This window comes from Pygocentrus nattereri, chromosome 11, assembly GCF_015220715.1.
Source record: "Pygocentrus nattereri isolate fPygNat1 chromosome 11, fPygNat1.pri, whole genome shotgun sequence".
NCBI lineage: Eukaryota > Metazoa > Chordata > Actinopteri > Characiformes > Serrasalmidae > Pygocentrus > Pygocentrus nattereri.
The window spans coordinates 29,316,759-29,333,784 of record NC_051221.1 but is presented as its reverse complement, the minus strand read 5'-3'; the positions used below and the strand labels follow the sequence as shown (position 1 = coordinate 29,333,784).

Below are 17,026 nucleotides of genomic sequence, written 5' to 3'. Positions count from 1 at the left end.
TTTATTTCAAGACTGTGGCCCTGCCTCTTGATCCAAAATTATGCCTATAATAAAACTGGACCATATTTTAAAAGTTACCCTATAAGATAAAAGTTACCCTACTGAACTCTCCTCTTATTTATTCATGTTTTTAACAGATCTATGACTGGGATAAAAAAGTTCTATCGTCTAATTCAGGGGAAAAAAAAACAACAAAAAAAAAAAAAACATATATTGGGGTAGAGGTGCACCTAGTCATTGGCACTCAATTGTCACATCCAGACTCACTCATGGAGACGCTGCCATGACGAGACATTCAGACAGAAGACTGTCTGCAAGCCAGACTCCTTGATTGCTCACTGATCTCAAAACAGGAGACCGGGATGCAGACTTTCAAATGAACACAGAAAATAATTTAATTTTTAAAATATGTGAACTGAACAGTGACAGAAGTAGAGAAATTGTGAAAGTTAAGTATGTAGAAATCAAGTAACAAATCAATGCATCACAATCATTTTTTCTCCACATAAACCAGACTGGTTACACCAAACCTCTTGCAAAATTGGGACACAGTGCCACATTCTGGTTTTCACTGACCCACACAACTTTATCTATTTATTTGAAAGAGTACATCACATAGATGTAAAGATGGTCAAAAAGCTGACAAAGGAAACAATGATTTTAATTTGAACACTTCACAATCATTACAACATATCAATATATCCAGATTTCTTCTCAAGTCCCTATTCTTTTTTAGAGGCAGCTCTGTGGGGAACAGAAAAAGAACATATTTTATAAAAGGAACTAAAAGCTACATTTAGAGCCTTAAACTCTAGATTAATATGTAAATTTGACAGATTGCACGTTGTCCGAGGCCCTCTATGAATGTGCAAAGCCTTTCATGACTTCAGAATACGAGTGACTAACCTATGGGCAACTCTGAGGGAGACAGGAGGGTCACAGCCAAGGAAAGCCCCATTTTCATACGTGTACTGCAGTAGTGCATGGAAACAAGGATCCTATAACATAAACAAACTCACTAGGCTAAACTATAAGTGCTGGCATTATATGCACTATTAACAAACAGAAATATCTACACTCAAAATATCAGTAGCAACTGAAACAAGACCACAGAAGCAGTATGGTATATGCAAACATGTTGCTACTACCTTTTCCAAAATCCCTGTTCTGAATTTTTAAAAAACCTGATGGACACAAAGCAAGCCTACCTTAATCAGTACATGTGGGTTGCCAATGACGATGAGAAGAGCTTTGGGCCGAGTGATTGCCACATTGAAGCGTTTAGGGTTGGAAAGAAATCCCAGAGCACTCTGCAGATCACCACTTGGTAAAGCCTCATTAGATCGTACCTAAGGGTTCAAAAATGTTTTTCTAAAGTAGAGGATCCCAACCAGGGGTTTGAGAGACTGCATTGTAAGGGGTTTGTGAGACTGTAATAGAAACGTCACTGTTGAATAGGGTTACATTTTAGAAATATATTTTCTAGTTTAAAAAAAAAAAAAAAAAAAAAAAAAAAAAACAAACAAACAAACACACACCACACAAAACACCACTTTGTACAAAAAGTGGCAGAAGGTAACACTGAACATACTTCTGGAATACCCAGTGAGTCTTGATATTTGAACCTGCAGCCTCCCACCCTACCTCACCTACCACTAGGCTACTGTCTCAATAATATCAGTAGTACTGATCAATACAGTACAGTATAATACTGAATAGATCACATCATATTCAATGTAGATTACAGTTAGCGTGCTAGTGTGCCAAATCATTCTTTATGTTAAAATATTCTATTTTATATTGTTTATACTTGTAGCCAGCTTTCTTAAAAATGCACAAACTAAATATGCAAATCTGGCCACCAAACCATTTAATTAAAATAAATTAATTAAAAAATATCTTACATTAACCTACTTAAATCAAACTGTAATTAATACAAAGTTTAGGGTGAAGGGGTTCAGCTGAAAAGGTGAAGCCTTGCTCTAAAGCATCTGAAGCTTCTGTGAAGCTTTATCAAGCATAACGCCACCCAGAATCAAACTTATTTTGCCTCTCATCCACAACGAACAGTCCTGAGCAAATGAAAATCTATACTGTTTGAAAGATTAGCCTACAGCAGGTCATAGTGAATCCAAAAGCACGTTACCGTGGACAAGATGATCACCAGAAACTCCTGTCCCTGGAACTCTTCGACTGAGCCCACCTTAATGTCAGCAAGCCCTACCTTTTGCAACAGCACTCTGATCTTCTCTACCTAAGAGTGTGAATAAGTGAGCAAAAGGTGTTTTAAAAATAAATAAATATATGAATGAATGAATGAATGAATGAATGAATGAATGAATGAATGAATAAATAAATAAATAAATGTACTGCACTGGCATTAATAAATGCCTAGATGAGTAAAAGAAGAGGGCAAAACACCTGTTTTTTGTAAGGGGCAATGATGCCAATGTCATTAGCTGGTATGGGATTGTAGAGTCGTTTTGCCAGCTGGCAGCAGTAAAGCATGACCTGCACTGCTTCTCCAGGGTTAAACCAGGAAGGATTACTGCATTCCCTCATCTCTGTACCCTGCAGGGGGAGGCAGAGTGCAACAGGCATTTAGTTAGAAAACTCAAGAATACCAACAAAAACGTAAAAAGGTAAGCTAAGCAAAGAGTTTAAAATAAATAAATAAATAAATAAAAATAAAAACACACCACAACCTGAAACCAAAGGCAGTCCACAATCAATCATCACTCTCCCACAACATTTACACCACACCACTGATCTATTACATCAAGTTATTTGTTAAAACACCCTCCCACACAGACAAAATTAAATAGAAACAGAGCTCCACCCTGACTCCATGGAACATGAGAGGAAAGCCCTTGGTGGGAAGGCGGCTCCAATGGCACAGAGAGTCCACCACAGCTCTCGGTGAGCGTACACACAACTCCCCTCCGTAAAACAGTCGAGACGGCAGAGACAGCAAGACCTCATGGGAACGGTAGTTATACACCAGCTTAGTCACCTGAGCATCAGAAAAGTACAGCAGCATACAGGAGAAAATAAGCAACAATGCTACCTACACTCCTAGAGAGCAATAGTTTTCTTATTCTAAGTTGTAGATAAACTCTTGCACCTAGAAAGTGTTACAGTGGTGCTTTATAACAAATATTTAGCAGTGGCCACTGAAGTTACTAGTAACATTGAGTTAATGAGCTTCTTCACCAATAATGGGTTGTAACCCTTCTCATTGCAGGAATAGAGTGCAATAGCCATTAGTCTCTCCAGCAGAGACACTCCTAGTCCAAATGCTTCAGCTAGTTTAGACTTCACTATCGGGCCCAGTTGCTTAGGGTCTCCAGCCAGGACTACCTTTATTAGGAGTGAGAGAGAGAAAGGACAGAACTCATCTCACAGTAAAAAAAACACTACAGTGTAAACGTAAACTTGCACTCATTTTGTACATTGCTCCTTAATCTCATTCATATTCCAAGAAATAATTAATAGACAAAATAAGAACACAACTGTATGTTATTGTATATCATTCACAGCTAATTCTGAAATCTATGGTATGAAGTTGAACAAATTTTATTAGCACAGAGGTTTCTGAGCAAGGCAGATTATGTTACAGAATATGTTGTCTAACTTGGCCTGTCTTCTCAGACAGGAGGCCTAGGGGAATCAGGGATTCAGGCTCAGTAGCTTGACCAGCTTCATCCAGGAATACATGGGTGAAATGACCAACACTGAAAAGAAAAAGAAAAAGTTAATTTTCCATGTTATGATGGTGGATAACTTTTCATTCACCTTAGTCACGTATGCTGCATGCCTAACTTGCTCCAGGGTCAGCTACCTTTGGGACTTTTAATCATATACAGCTTTAGAACAACTACTAAGGTTGACCCCTTTGGTCTGTGTTGGGTCATTTCTTCCCCGTTTGTGTGGCAACAATCATGTGAAAATATTGCTTTCTAGTGTAGGAAATGTCATACTAGTGATACAGTATCAAAAAAAAAAAAAAAAAAAAAAAAAACACAACCCACACATCACTTCTCCTAATTTTACATTACTGGCTGCGCAATATAAATGTTGCGCTAATCACAGCTTGAGTATGTAAACTGGGTAAACAGAGGAGGTCATAAACCAAGTTAACCATAACTGCGTTTATATTTTTGTGATGCTGAAATGTCATCAGGAATCAGTGATTTATGAGAAAGAGCCCTAAACACCCACTTTAAGCCAGAAAGGGCTAGGAAATGGGTTGAATCAGGGCCCATGTTCACAGAGCCTCTTAAAACGGGAGTGCCGATTTAGGATCAGATTCCTCTCTCATTTACTTTGACTTTACTAATTGGAAACAAAAAAAATCATTACTAATGTTTTATAGATCTTTATTAAATTGTATTTCTAATCTGCTCAACAGCTCAATTTTAAGTTTAATTTATGTAGTTTTAATAATTCTTGGTCCTATCACAAATTTATATTTATTGTTTTCAATCCCTCTTTTGTATAATGCTAGGCTACACTAAATAAGGGTCACCTCAAATGTACTCAAGGTTTAAATAGAGGATGGCCATCTCAACCAATCTAAAATAAGCACTCCTAATCTGAGAAGCTTGTGAAGAAGGGTCAAACTGTGCTAGACCAAAAGATGCAGGACAAGGGCTCCAGGACTAGTACTGGGAGCAACTCCATTTAAGTACTTGTGTCTTTGTTTCTGTATGATCAGCAGGCCAGTAAGAAGATAAACGAAGCACTGGGTCTCTTTGCTGTAGCTCTCACCGCAGACCGATCTGGTAAAACATGCCAGCACTAGAGCAGGTGCTGACCACAATACGGTGAAAAGAGGCGTGACGTACATCCTCCCCAGCACGAGAGTACTGCCGCAAGACATCCGGGATGGACTGCAAAGACACCACCCACACAGAGCGCTCCTTAACTGACCAGTATAATCAAGAACATCAATTCATCTTAAACACAAGTCAGTATAACATTTTGTAGTCCATATAGGGTAAACAATATGACTCAGTGTAAAATTAACCAGTCCTTCCCAAAATTTACATAAATGTATTAATACTCATTAAGCCTGCAATACCTCCTCCTGTCTACATGTGGCATTGACACGTGCTAGACTGGCAGCATGAAGGTAGCCACTCTCATGCAGACGGATGCAGATGAGGTCTGCAGCACTGTTGGATGGAGTGCACACCAGAAGACGGCTCCCTGGCACACGATGGTACACCTGTACATGCATGTGCTCTGGGTTAATAAAGCTACAGGATTTAAATTTCAGTGATGTTCTGATCACTTAAAGCAGGGTCTTTTAGACCCTGGTTGATCCGTACCTGCAGTATGGCCTCAATGAGTGTGACCGTTTTGCCTGTGCCTGGAGGACCAAACAGCACATATGGGGTTGGGCGACAGTCTCCACTGAGAATACGCTTTACTGCCTCCTTCTGGGCAGGGTTAAGGTTACAGTTAAAGAACTGGCCTAGGTTTGGGATGGGCTTAGCAGGCATATGCAAATCTGTCAAAAACAAAGTCCAGTTATTTCAGATGATTTTCAGTTTGTAGTAGCTACTTACTTACTTTAGAATAAGCTTTGAAAGGGCCAATACCACTAGAAATCAGATATACTGTCATTTTTTGTACACCTAGGAATAACAGTTTAGGGTTTAATGTCTGAGTTTTGTTCCTTGAGAAGGACATAAGACAAGAACTTATTTATGCCCATCTCCATTAATTCCTACCACACATGTTGGTGGCAAAGCTGGAACTGGATTTTTCTATCACTGCAGAACAGAGTGAAAGGCAACTGTTCAGGAATCATTAAGAGGTGCATGAGGGACATTATCTTTGCTAACTGAACCTTATAATGACACTGTGCTTAGTTTTGTTTGTGAGCCCATTTAAGTCTGCATTACAGCAGTTTTGATTTAAAATGATTTGGCAATTATACATGTCCATTTTCTATAATGCAATTTGCCTCAAGACATAACTGCTTTACTAAGTCTTTGCCAGGTGGGGAAGATACCTGCAGGTACTCTTACCCCTCCACTCTTTTCTCTCTTTCAGCAGTTTTAAACTGCTGATTTTAAACTTCTGCCTTAGTTATGCCTTTGTGAGTGTGAATACAATAGCATGTTGAATGTTTTCCATGCTCCTATAATCTTGAAAAATATTTCTTATTAAATGTTATAATCCTTTTTTACTTTTAAAATTTAATGTGTTTTCTTTTCATTTTTAGGGTATATTAGATCACAGAAGTTATGAATAGTTGTTTTTCCTACATTTCATACAAAAGTTTAAAAGGAGCAACATGCATTACGCCAACTTGCCAAACTCATTCTGCATAGTCCCTCCTGCACTCATCCCCCTGTTTACTTACCAATCTAGAAGAAACGCTGCAAGTTTAGCATCAAACTTCATCCCTTTTGCCAGCAGTGACAAGTGATGGCAGTTAACACTTCATTGTTGCTCCCTTCAAGGGGCATGTTTAATCTCAAAACTGCATATACCATTTTGCTACGGTTTCCAAATTGAACGTTAGGTTTTGTTGAAACAGCATGAAAGTGTGCAGCTGACTATGGAGGTACATTTTCTCTTGTTTGATGAGTGCGTCAGTCGTGTTAGCCAATCTGCAGCGAAATAAAAATAAAATAAAGCAGCACAATTCATATATACGGTCAATGTGTTGAATGCAGCCCAGAAGCAGGCGTGCTACTTCACCCTCTCATGTTGGACTGATTGCAGACTTGATGTTAGTGACTCACGGCCCCCTTTTGAAGTACAAAGTGATTGAGTCCCCTTTTACTCTGTTCTACAATAATAGAAAAACCCAGTCCTTCTCATATCACAATGTCCTTCTCAAGGAACAAAACTCAGAAATAAAAGCCAAAAGCTATTATTCCGAAACATTAAAATATTCCAACTTTATTATGGGATATAATCTATACCCCTTCAATAAACCACCTACTTAAAGTCGTACCTGTTTTTGTTTGTGTGGCCACAGACACCATGTCCATAGTCAGAGAGGACTGCTTTTGCCCACTCTCATGTGCCATTTCTGTACCCTAACAACAACATTTATAGTCATATTAAACAGCTCCCCTATAGGCACAAGTTATAATTACATGCAACTTAACCACAGCACAACAAAAAAGGCACACTAAAATACTGCAAATCAGGCAGGATTCACCAGTAGGCTAGATAACTTGAGTCAAAAGCTGATGACTGTCCAATAGTAAATGTTCCTTTTCACCCAATGGCCTAAATTAACCAGGCCAGCTGATAAATCCTGTTTTGTGAAATACCCCCTGGGCAAGAACTAACTTTGCTTAAGAGAAGGTGATTGTTAAATGGACTTAATTCAATGCTTGCTGGATAACTGCAGTCAATACATTTGAGTTATGGCCTTGCTAATAAAATCATACAATCTGTATGCCACACACACACACACACACACACACACACACACACACACACACACACACACCTTTTTGTCTTGTCGGGGAGGTTCACCCTCATTCTCTACTTGCAGCTGTTCAGGTTCCCATTTTCCAGTCCATATGGGACTTTGCAGCTGCAAAACTCTGGGGAAAAGTACTAACACAGCAAAAGGAGATGAACAGCACTTTACTGACAGACATTTTTGGAAGAGGAGTTTGGATGCAAAAGGGCATAACAGCAGGACCAGCTCACCATTCTCTCCAAAGTGCTTGGTCTGTTCCAGAGCACAGTGGCACCTCCTTATGGTGACCCTGATTTTAGAGGCAGAAACCATACCAACAATTATGCTTTTGCTCATCATTTGTAATGAATCTCAAGGCAACTTTATCATCATTGATATAAACAGCTCTTCCAGGTGTTTAGCAAAGGTGATGCACCTGTTAAATGTAAACTCCACGTCCAGCGGCTCCCCCAGGTAGCTCTTTTGAAATTCAGAGTTTACTCGCAAACTTACATCCTCCTCGCTGATCTGTAAGTGCAGACAGCATTATACAGTGCTATTACAAAACTAAATTACAAGCAAAAAACTTTATGTAAACACTACTTCATTATTTCAACATTCTTCAAACTGAAGCCTCTTAAGTAAAACAGCACCTCAGTGACATAGCCGATATACTCAACAACACATCCTCCGCTGCACGGCTTCTTCAGAACAACTCTGTCTCCTGAAAAGATCATACAAAGAATTTAACATAAAACTTTGGGCCTGATTAGTTAAGCAATAGGATTACAGACACTGACCGTCAAGTTCCTCACCTATGAAGAGGTTTGGCCTTCCCTCGCTGAGCCCAGGCACCTCTAAGTGCAGGTATACTGCTCCCTTCCTGAGCAAGGCACCACTAATAGTGAACTCTTTGAGCTCTTTCTCTGCCTGCAGCTCCTCCAGCCACAGCAAGGCTGAGAAACGAGGAATCATGGAGGACAAACACAGCGGCTAAAGAGGGAGACGGACGAAGTAAGAGGGACAGCAAGACAGACCGATTAATGTTAAAAGGACTGTAGTAGATTTTGCGCTGTAGATCTTTAAAACAGACTAATGCTGAGGTTTACAACCAGCATCCTGTAAACTACACTTATAAAAGCCCAGTTACAACTGGTGCACTTGCAGTGCAGAAGTCCACAACTGTGTATGTATGTGAAGACTACAAGGCTGAATGTTGTTTCATTTCTCATTTTCCATTAAAAGGGATAACTTCTAGCACCCTCCAAGTGCCCTAACTGGGCCTTCGGCAAAAACCGTAATGATGCAGACTCAGCCAGAGCCCATTACGAAAAATTTTATGTAGATACGAAAGGCACTATAGGTCTGACATCACAAAAATGTGGAATAACTGCAAGGCTTGGGGTGCCATTTGCAACTGGGGTGTACTGCATGCAAACACATTGACCCCATTTACACCTGGTTATTTCATATGACTTGTATCTGCATTGTACCCTGATAAGATTTTAACCACATGCAATTACACTTTGTAATCAATTAAGTCTCTAAATCAAAGGTGTCTACATAATGTAGGGAGACAGCAAATAACGTGATGAAGTGATGATGAAACAAGCTAATGTGTTATTAAATAGTTGGATCTGTTAAAGGCTATATAAACACAGAAGAAAAAAAATCATGGCAAGAACCAAACTCAAAAAGCAGCAATGCCTCCGTTTAGTGATAGTCCAGTGGGGGTTCCATTCCCCCATGCAGAACAGCTGAGGCAGGTGCCATCACTATTCAGAGGGTTTTTTTGGTGAATGCCACTTGGAGAGATACACATTACATCTGCATTTTTATGTGACTGATCTCTACCTGGATGTAATCGTCTTACTCAAGATCCATAAAATGACCAGGCGTAAACAGAGTCAGTGAGTGACCCCTCACCTCTCCAAGTGCAGGCTGAACCACCAGCACATCATTCTGGGCCTCCACACACTCCCTTAGAGCCTGTGGCACTGGGTAGTTCCCCAGGAAGTTGGGCAGACGACGTCTCGCCAACCTGCCCAAAACAATTCCACCAGCACAGTCTCTCACATATACACAAGCATAACAACTCAGCCAGAAGCTATAACTTAATTTGCTGCCTTGAGGATGGAATAAGTAATCAAACACACCATAGTCAGACAAACTGATTCTGAACAGTCAGGAATGCAAATGAAGATGAAGATGAATATTAGTAGGTGCTAATGAAGGAAACTCACCTGATTGGAGGTGCAGGAGCCATGACTGTGATCACCTGAGCATGTCTTTGAGGTTGGGGTAGTGGCACTGCTGGGCAGTAGGGGGCACTGGGCTTCAGCAGGCTCTCTTCAGCGCTGCTTACAGACACTTCCAGCCGCCGCCCGATGGTGAAGGAGGAGAAGTGTAGCAACAGCAGCTCTGCACAGCGACCCAGGTTCCTACAGAGATGACATTTACCATTACACAAGTGATGCCCTGTGGAAATGAAACGGTGAAATATCATGACTCATTTACACCAGTGGGAAATGCACTACAGAGAACCCTTCCAGATTCAAGTGAAATTCAAGCGAAGGATATATGTGGCTATGAAGTTTTGTTTCACTGCCAATACTGTCTATTGTCAACTATACAACCACTGCTAAAGCATCACTTGTCTAACAGCTAGTGTTGCGAGTCAGCGTGTTCTGCATTCATAGTATTTGTGTTGCAGACACAAAACCCCATCTATATTCCCTGATGCTTAACTTGTGTTAATGAATTCAACATCTCCATGTCCATTTTTAACATTAGAAATATACACCAAGTTCTACTACCCTGACTGTAGTCACAAAATTTCTTGACCTGAACATTAACATTCTTACTGATTCGATCAATCAATTTCCAAATGTAGTTTCTGATACAATCCCTGTAAACTGTAAAAAGAGGCACAGAAATTAAACTGAATTGATGCATGTCACAAAACAAAACCACACTGTATTATCCAACATGTAGGCATATACAATGATTTAAAGAGGAATTCCACCCATTAAAAATCTACATAATTCAATCATTGAGATGTACGGTCATTCAGAATGGACTGGTGTAAAAATGTGCATTGCATACAAAATTACAGAGTCAGTCGTGAGAACCAAGGTTTGCGATGTCTACATTAAACAGCAATTTTATTTACAAAACCACCAGTGAACACATTAAACACACAGAATCCCTCTTTAACTTTGGGCCATGCAAAGGTTTGAGGGCATCTTGCTCTTTTGCTCCCTCTGCTGGTTACAGAGATGAGGGACAGTAAGTAATACATCATTCTGGACAATTACCAAGGCTGGACAAGGAAGTGAAGAAGGGAGGGAAACAACAGGAGTAGTACTCTTCTGCCACAGGCAATAAATAAATACAAAAATTGAACAACCAATTGCTACTGGTGATTTTTTTCCCTGTGAACCGCATGTTAACATTGTCAATAAATCACTCACTTAGCATGGCAGCTCACAGCAACAGACACCTTCTCTCCTGGTACAATCTTCAGATTCCTTTCCACTGACAGCAGAGCTGGTGTTTTTCCAGAGTCTTTTTCTCCATCATCCTTAGGCTCTCCATCTTCATCTACCTCACTATCAGTTTCATTGCCTTCTGCCTTTTCTTCCACAGCCTCATTGGAAAGACAAAGTAGAGGATAGAAGCCATGCCCCCCTACAAGTCCCCTGCTTGCGGCACGGAAGGAGGGTACGAAGGGATTTTTCTGCAAGATGGCTTCATGATTTTTTGGTTTAAGGGGAATGCTGGGTGTGTCAGGGGAAAGTATGGGGCCGAAAGTAAACTGTTCCGCAGAGTCCCTGCCAGCAAATTCACAGAACTTCAGTGTGTGGGTCTCTGAGCCAGTGTTGCTGCATGAGAAACAAGATATAGAGCAATTATGAAGTTAGAATCAATAGCAATAAGTATAACTAAAATATGCCACAACAAGCATCACTGAATAAAATAAAAGTATAATTTTTTTTTATTTCACTTAAATGTTACATGCTAGAATGCGTAAAGTTTCAGTATTCCAGTTGTTCTGAACACCAGCCCTGGGGAACCCATCAGCTGCACAGGTGTGTTGAGACACCAAGCTGAAAAAACTTACGAAATGCAGGAGATCCCCAGGAATGGAGTTCAGACCCACTGGCTATTTAGTTATTATTACATGAATCATTGGCACTGCTCATCAAAATGTTTGTCACAGTAACACACTGAATCCAGATGAGCAGCTCCTTAGTCTGTCCCATTAACAGAGATCCAAACTGGGTTTCCTCACTGACCACCAGCCCTCCCTTATTCTGCAGCAAGATCTGCATCTCAGCCTCTGGCAAGACAGGCACTGATGCATTCAGGCTACAGCAGAGGACGACAAAGAGTAAGAAAAAAAAATTAGAATCTACTTAGTCAATGGCAAATAAACAACTGGATGGATCCATGAAGGGGATAGACTGAATGAGATGATGTCTTGCCTGTGTTTAATCGGGGCCATGCACAGTGCTCTCCAGCAGTAGAATGACTGGCTGCTCTCCACAACCACAACACTCACTACATCTCCTGGTGTGGGTTGGTACGCAGTAGGCAAGAGCAAAGAGTCGAGACAAAAAAATACACAGTCTTCCACAACTCCACTCCTACCAAAAACACTTGACACACAGACCTGAAACAATAAAAAAAAAAAAAGGAAATAAAAGACAGAAATAAAGATAGATTTTTGCTTTATTTGGGCATGTAGTCTTTTTTCTTCAGTTCAGGTCAACCTACATAAATCTGTAATGTCCTGTAATAGTAATAATACTACTAATAAGAAGAACAATGAAAAGCTGTCATATTTAATACAAAACTGTCTGACGCAATTAAGCTGATTGCAGTTTCTTTCCACACTTTCATCATCACACAAACTACGTATTGCAAGCATTTTGGTCAGCAGACAAACACGTACATAAAAAAAATAATTTAAATGAACACAATTTTAAAAGGGCAAATAAATGCTCCAATTATTCTATAATTGTGGTTGGTGTAGTGTAATGGGTAACACCACTGCCTCCTACACTGTACACTAGGGTTCAATCCCCCGCCTGGGTAAGCACCCTACACTATACCAATAAGAGTCTTTGGGCAAGACTCCCAACACTACCTTTGCCTACATGTGTAAAATGATCAAACTGTAAGTCGATCTGGATAAGAGTGTCTGCCAAATGCTGTAAATGTAAAAAAAAAAAAAAAATTATTCAGGACCCATACTTAACTATTTATATGGCAATTAATCATCAATAACAAAAAAAAAAATGCAGAGTTAACCCTTTCAAACACCAAGTAATACAAAACATAGCCTGGTTGTGCGAATGACAAACACTTTTAAAGCAATTACAAATAGATACAATACTGTAGAGGTGACAAAATAACTCTCCGTTTTGTCATTTTATCTCTATTTGTAAAGGACAGAGAAGGTAGAAAGAGGCACAGAGACAGGAAGATTTATCTTGCGTGTGCATGTGTGGACTGACTTGGTCCATGCGTTGGTACCGCAATGGGGCTACAGTCTGAGCCTGACTGCTCCACTCCGTGGGGCTAATAAAGTACTGTGCCTGCACCCAGTCTCCTTTCATAGGCTCAAAACCTAAGACAGAGATACACATAACAGTGACCAACAAATCTACCGCAACTCTTCCAAAATGCTGTGAATTACCTCTTTAAGAACATACCTTCATATTTACACCTTTACCTACATTTACAGTATATTCAATATGTAGCAATAAGCTAACAGACAGCAAATCCACAAATAAAGTGGTGAGCTGTACAGTTTATATGAAGTATATACTTAACCTTGACACAGGGCTGATCGAGGAAAATATGTTGTCCGATTTATAAATCCGCCATCTTTATCACATGATGATACTGTTCCAATCAGAGGCCTGAGCTTATTGGTATCTAGGTCAAGTGATGCCCTGCCACCACCCTCCCATGTATCCATCTGCCTCTCCACCTGCAGAAACAAACATTTGTTTCATTCAGACAAATGTACTACTGGAACAGATTCTGGTTGTCAGGTGACTTGTCACTGTTGTGACAGAAAGACACCTTAGCTCAAAGTGTAGGAGCACCAGCCCCCTAGACACTGTCAAATGACAGGCACACAGTTATGCAACAACAATGTGCTGTTTTTTGACTGAAGTTACAAAAGAACAATTGACACAATGTGTCCCACCATGGGGTAAATTTTAAGACAATGGAAGAAGATACATTAGAACTACTTACTCTTAGTGCCCTCCACCCTTCATGGGCTCCATCTCGAACAGCCAGGGCATGGACAGGGTCACCCACACATAGTGGCACTCCTCCCAGCACCTCTCCAGCCGTGAAGTACACAGAATGATCAATCAGCCCATAATCCTGACATAGCTGGGTCACAACACCACCCCGTACTTGATGAATCTCCTTTATATCTGAACATATAGTAAGACAACTGGTCACTTCATTAGGAACACATACCTTGTTTCTACATTAATGGTCCAATCCATCAGGTCCACTTTCTAGTTCTAGAAATGAAGCATTTCGTTCTAAAATTCAATGCAACACTTTTAATAATCATTTTCCATAAAATACATTGTTCGGCATGGGCTCCAGAGCTTCATTAGAGAAATAAAAAAAAAATGTTTTTCATTATACATCAGTTGTTATTCGTTACAAAAACGGTTACAAACTGATATACAACATTTTGGAATTTTAATCTTTACTTTCAGACTGTAGTCCATCTGTTCCACAACACAATTCATAAGACCCCTTTTCTCCATGCATCAATGGTCAGGACCACTTCACAGCAGGCATTATTTGCCTGGTGGCTGATGGTAGTGGGATGTTAGTAGGTGCTGCTGGATGTTTTTAAAAACTGTTCATTCAGACACCTACCTGGTGGTCCTCCTTTTAGGTGTAAAGTTTGCTCATCTGCTGTTGCATAATTTAGAAATTTAGACTATTCTCAGCGTTCAACCCACACTCCGCTGCAAGCCACTGCCTACCCAAATAATACCCGTTCAGTGGTGGTCCTTCATGAGCCCTGTCCATTGTGACAATCGATGAACTCTGCCTAGGAAAGTATGCTGAGAAACAGATGCACTGTGATCTGCAACAGCAGAACAACAAATTGGACCTAACAAAGTGGTCAGTGAGTGTTGTTTAACATGTGACAAGCAATGCAATCAAACGCAGAGGTCTTAATGTAGGTTGCAGAGATGATTTCTGGAATAAGAGTTTTTGGAGTTTAAAAAAAACAACTGTTTTTAATGTCCAATTATTTCCTCAGATTACAAATAAGTCCATTATGAAACAAATATATTTTCCCTCCAATCATATGTTTACAATGTCCTGTACTCCTTATGTATGCACTGGTGTCCTGTGGGGTCAGTTTGTATAAGCTGTATAAAATATAAGAATTATCAACACGTTAGAATGTGCTGGTTTGGATGGTACTGGGGTCACTATAAATGTTAATTATAGCTACAACAATAATCTTATCTTCATAAATAAATAAAAAACAAACAACTTCACTCTGCTTTAGAGCCCTAATCTAAAGTAACCAGTGTTTCCATTATGTAAACAGGGGAGGCTGGATGTTCTTGACCTGGCCTAGGGTGGGGGAGATTTAAGTTGCTGGGGTCAAACTGATCCTGAGGATGAAATACATCAGCTGGTAGATTTGAAGATGACAGGAGAGATATCTTGTGTTCATTTTATAGGAGGCTGCAGAGCAGGTGGTCAGATGCAGGCTGCTTACAGAGGAACACCATCAATTCCCAACAAGACAAAAATTTTGAGGAGACAGGCGTCTTCTTCATTAACTTTACCTCCACCACAATAAAGTCCATCTTCTTCATCCTCCACTCTCCTCCAGAGCGGCGAAAGCAGCTTCGAGATCAAAAACTGCACGGCTGTTACCATGTCCTCACCACCAACACCCGAGAGAGCCGCAACGATGAATAACGGCGAGGAGGAACACAGGCTATGGCCAAATAACAGGTTCTGAATTAACTGTAATAAAGCAGACTTGTTAGAATAGAAGCCTTTCTGAAATAAACTGCACAAAATATGAACACGTGTGACATTTCAGGTAGAAAGTCAGTCAGCGTTAACAATAGCATCAGGTACTTAGCTGGAGAGTCGGTTATGTTAGCTTAGCTAAGCTAGCTGTATCAGCAACTAAGATAGTTAGAGAGCTACTAACATTAACAGCCAACTTAGACGCAGAGCTCTGCACAGAAACCACAGCAGTGCAGCAGTTTTCTGACGTCTAATCGAGCTAAATTAGCTAACCTAGCTAGCTGGGTTAGCCAACTACCTTCAGTTGAGAACTTTGCTCCTAGTCTTCAGTGTCTGACTCCCTGAACGAGTGACTGCGAGTGGTGATCTCTGAATCCAACACGTGCAGCTAAAGGGACGACGTTTTTAACTTCGACGGATTGCTGCTGATAGAAAACCCAGAACAATGACTATAAACAATAACGCTGTGTTATTGTTTATGCATTCGCGTCAATCTGCTAAACTTTCAATCCAGGATCATGTTAATTAGGCTGTACAAGCTTAGCTCAGACGCGAAACAAACTCCTCTCAAACGTTTCTGCCCCTTTCATTAGGTTAAGCTAATTAAGCTGCTACCACATGGCCTGAGGGACAGCCCAACCATTACTGCTGTAATGGGAACCACACCAGGCCAGTCTACACTGGTAGGCTTGGAAAGGGGACGTGTATCAACACACCGAACATTTTTCTGTGTAGTTCCTCTTTTATATATATATATATATATATATATATATATATATATATATATATATATATATATACACACACACACACACACACATACACATCCCGCGACCCTGACGGAGAAGCGGCTTAGAAAATGGATGGATGGATGGATGGATGGATACATACACATACTTTATAGATGTGTATTTGAACTACACACCCAAACACACACATTTTCTAATCTGCTTATCCTCCTGGGTCACTTGGGTGCTGGAGCCTATCATTCCAAACCACAGAGAGTGAAAATGTTCTGTTGGTAAGGAACTTCAAATTGTACAGGATCAGTGAACAGTGGTTTATCAGGTAACTAATTTCTAGTGAGGAGAATGTAATGTCCTCCTGGTTTGTTCAGATGCTAGAGGGCGCTCTCGAGCGAGTCCAGAGAACCAGAGAACATGAATGGGTTAATACAGAGCCGGTTTATGAGGAGCCTGGCCACTCACTGTTCCTCCCGTTATAACAAGAAAAGGACTGCCAAACAGGAGAGGGCGCCAGCGAGTGAGTCCTCAATGAATGGGAGTAAATGGAGCTCAACGGCTAAAACGAAAAGTTAAAATAGTTCCTAATTTTTTACCCAGAATGTTTCTTTAATTTTAGAAATAAAAAAGGTGGATTTCGCTAAAGAAGCAAAGAAAACTCACCTCTATGTTTCCCTTTTTCTACAGCGAACAGCTTTTTGGCAGTAGGAGGCGGGCTTTACCACTAGAACGTGATGATTGATTGGCGAGCGGAGCAGCTCATTGGCTGTTCGCGCTCGCTGACGTCATGGAC

At 40.4% G+C, this 17,026-nt stretch overlaps 1 protein-coding gene across 4 annotated transcripts; it reads right to left on the bottom strand.

The window, feature by feature from the left end:
• Positions 1-640: 640 nt before the first annotated feature.
• mov10l1 (Mov10 like RISC complex RNA helicase 1) lies at positions 641-16,089 on the bottom strand. Of its 4 annotated transcripts, none has more exons than XM_017699393.2 (27): positions 15,789-16,089; positions 15,298-15,481; positions 13,712-13,899; positions 13,280-13,439; positions 12,961-13,073; positions 11,926-12,113; positions 11,669-11,809; positions 10,912-11,322; positions 9,682-9,879; positions 9,365-9,479; positions 8,254-8,431; positions 8,092-8,162; positions 7,875-7,966; positions 7,690-7,748; positions 7,484-7,593; positions 6,977-7,061; positions 5,334-5,515; positions 5,084-5,230; positions 4,771-4,892; positions 3,635-3,734; positions 3,214-3,360; positions 2,840-3,013; positions 2,422-2,571; positions 2,147-2,254; positions 1,209-1,349; positions 907-998; positions 641-744 (listed from the first exon to the last, which is right to left on the bottom strand). In XM_017699393.2, the coding sequence occupies exons 2-27, from the start codon at positions 15,389-15,391 to the stop codon at positions 723-725; spliced, it is 3,588 nt and encodes a 1,195-aa protein (XP_017554882.1). In that variant the 5' UTR covers positions 15,392-15,481; positions 15,789-16,089; the 3' UTR covers positions 641-722. The 4 variants fall into 4 exon arrangements, with proteins under 4 accessions (XP_017554882.1, XP_017554884.1, XP_017554883.1 ...); XM_017699395.2 differs by having other exon boundaries at positions 907-971; XM_017699394.2 differs by having other exon boundaries at positions 15,298-15,452.
• Between the last annotated feature and the right edge of the window lie 937 nt (positions 16,090-17,026).

What these genes read in the sequence shown, in the direction of transcription:
- mov10l1 (XM_017699393.2), bottom strand. Translation starts at nt 15,391, where the DNA reads ATGGTAACAGCCGTGCAGTTTTTGATCTCGAAGCTGCTTTCGCCGCTC. An exon ending in GCTCCTGCACCTCCAATCAG is followed by an intron (nt 9,480 to 9,681) that starts GTGAGTTTCCTT and finishes TGTTTTGGGCAG; the next exon opens with GTTGGCGAGACGTCGTCTGC. An exon ending in GTGGAGTTTACATTTAACAG is followed by an intron (nt 7,749 to 7,874) that starts GTGCATCACCTT and finishes CTCTAAAATCAG; the next exon opens with GGTCACCATAAGGAGGTGCC.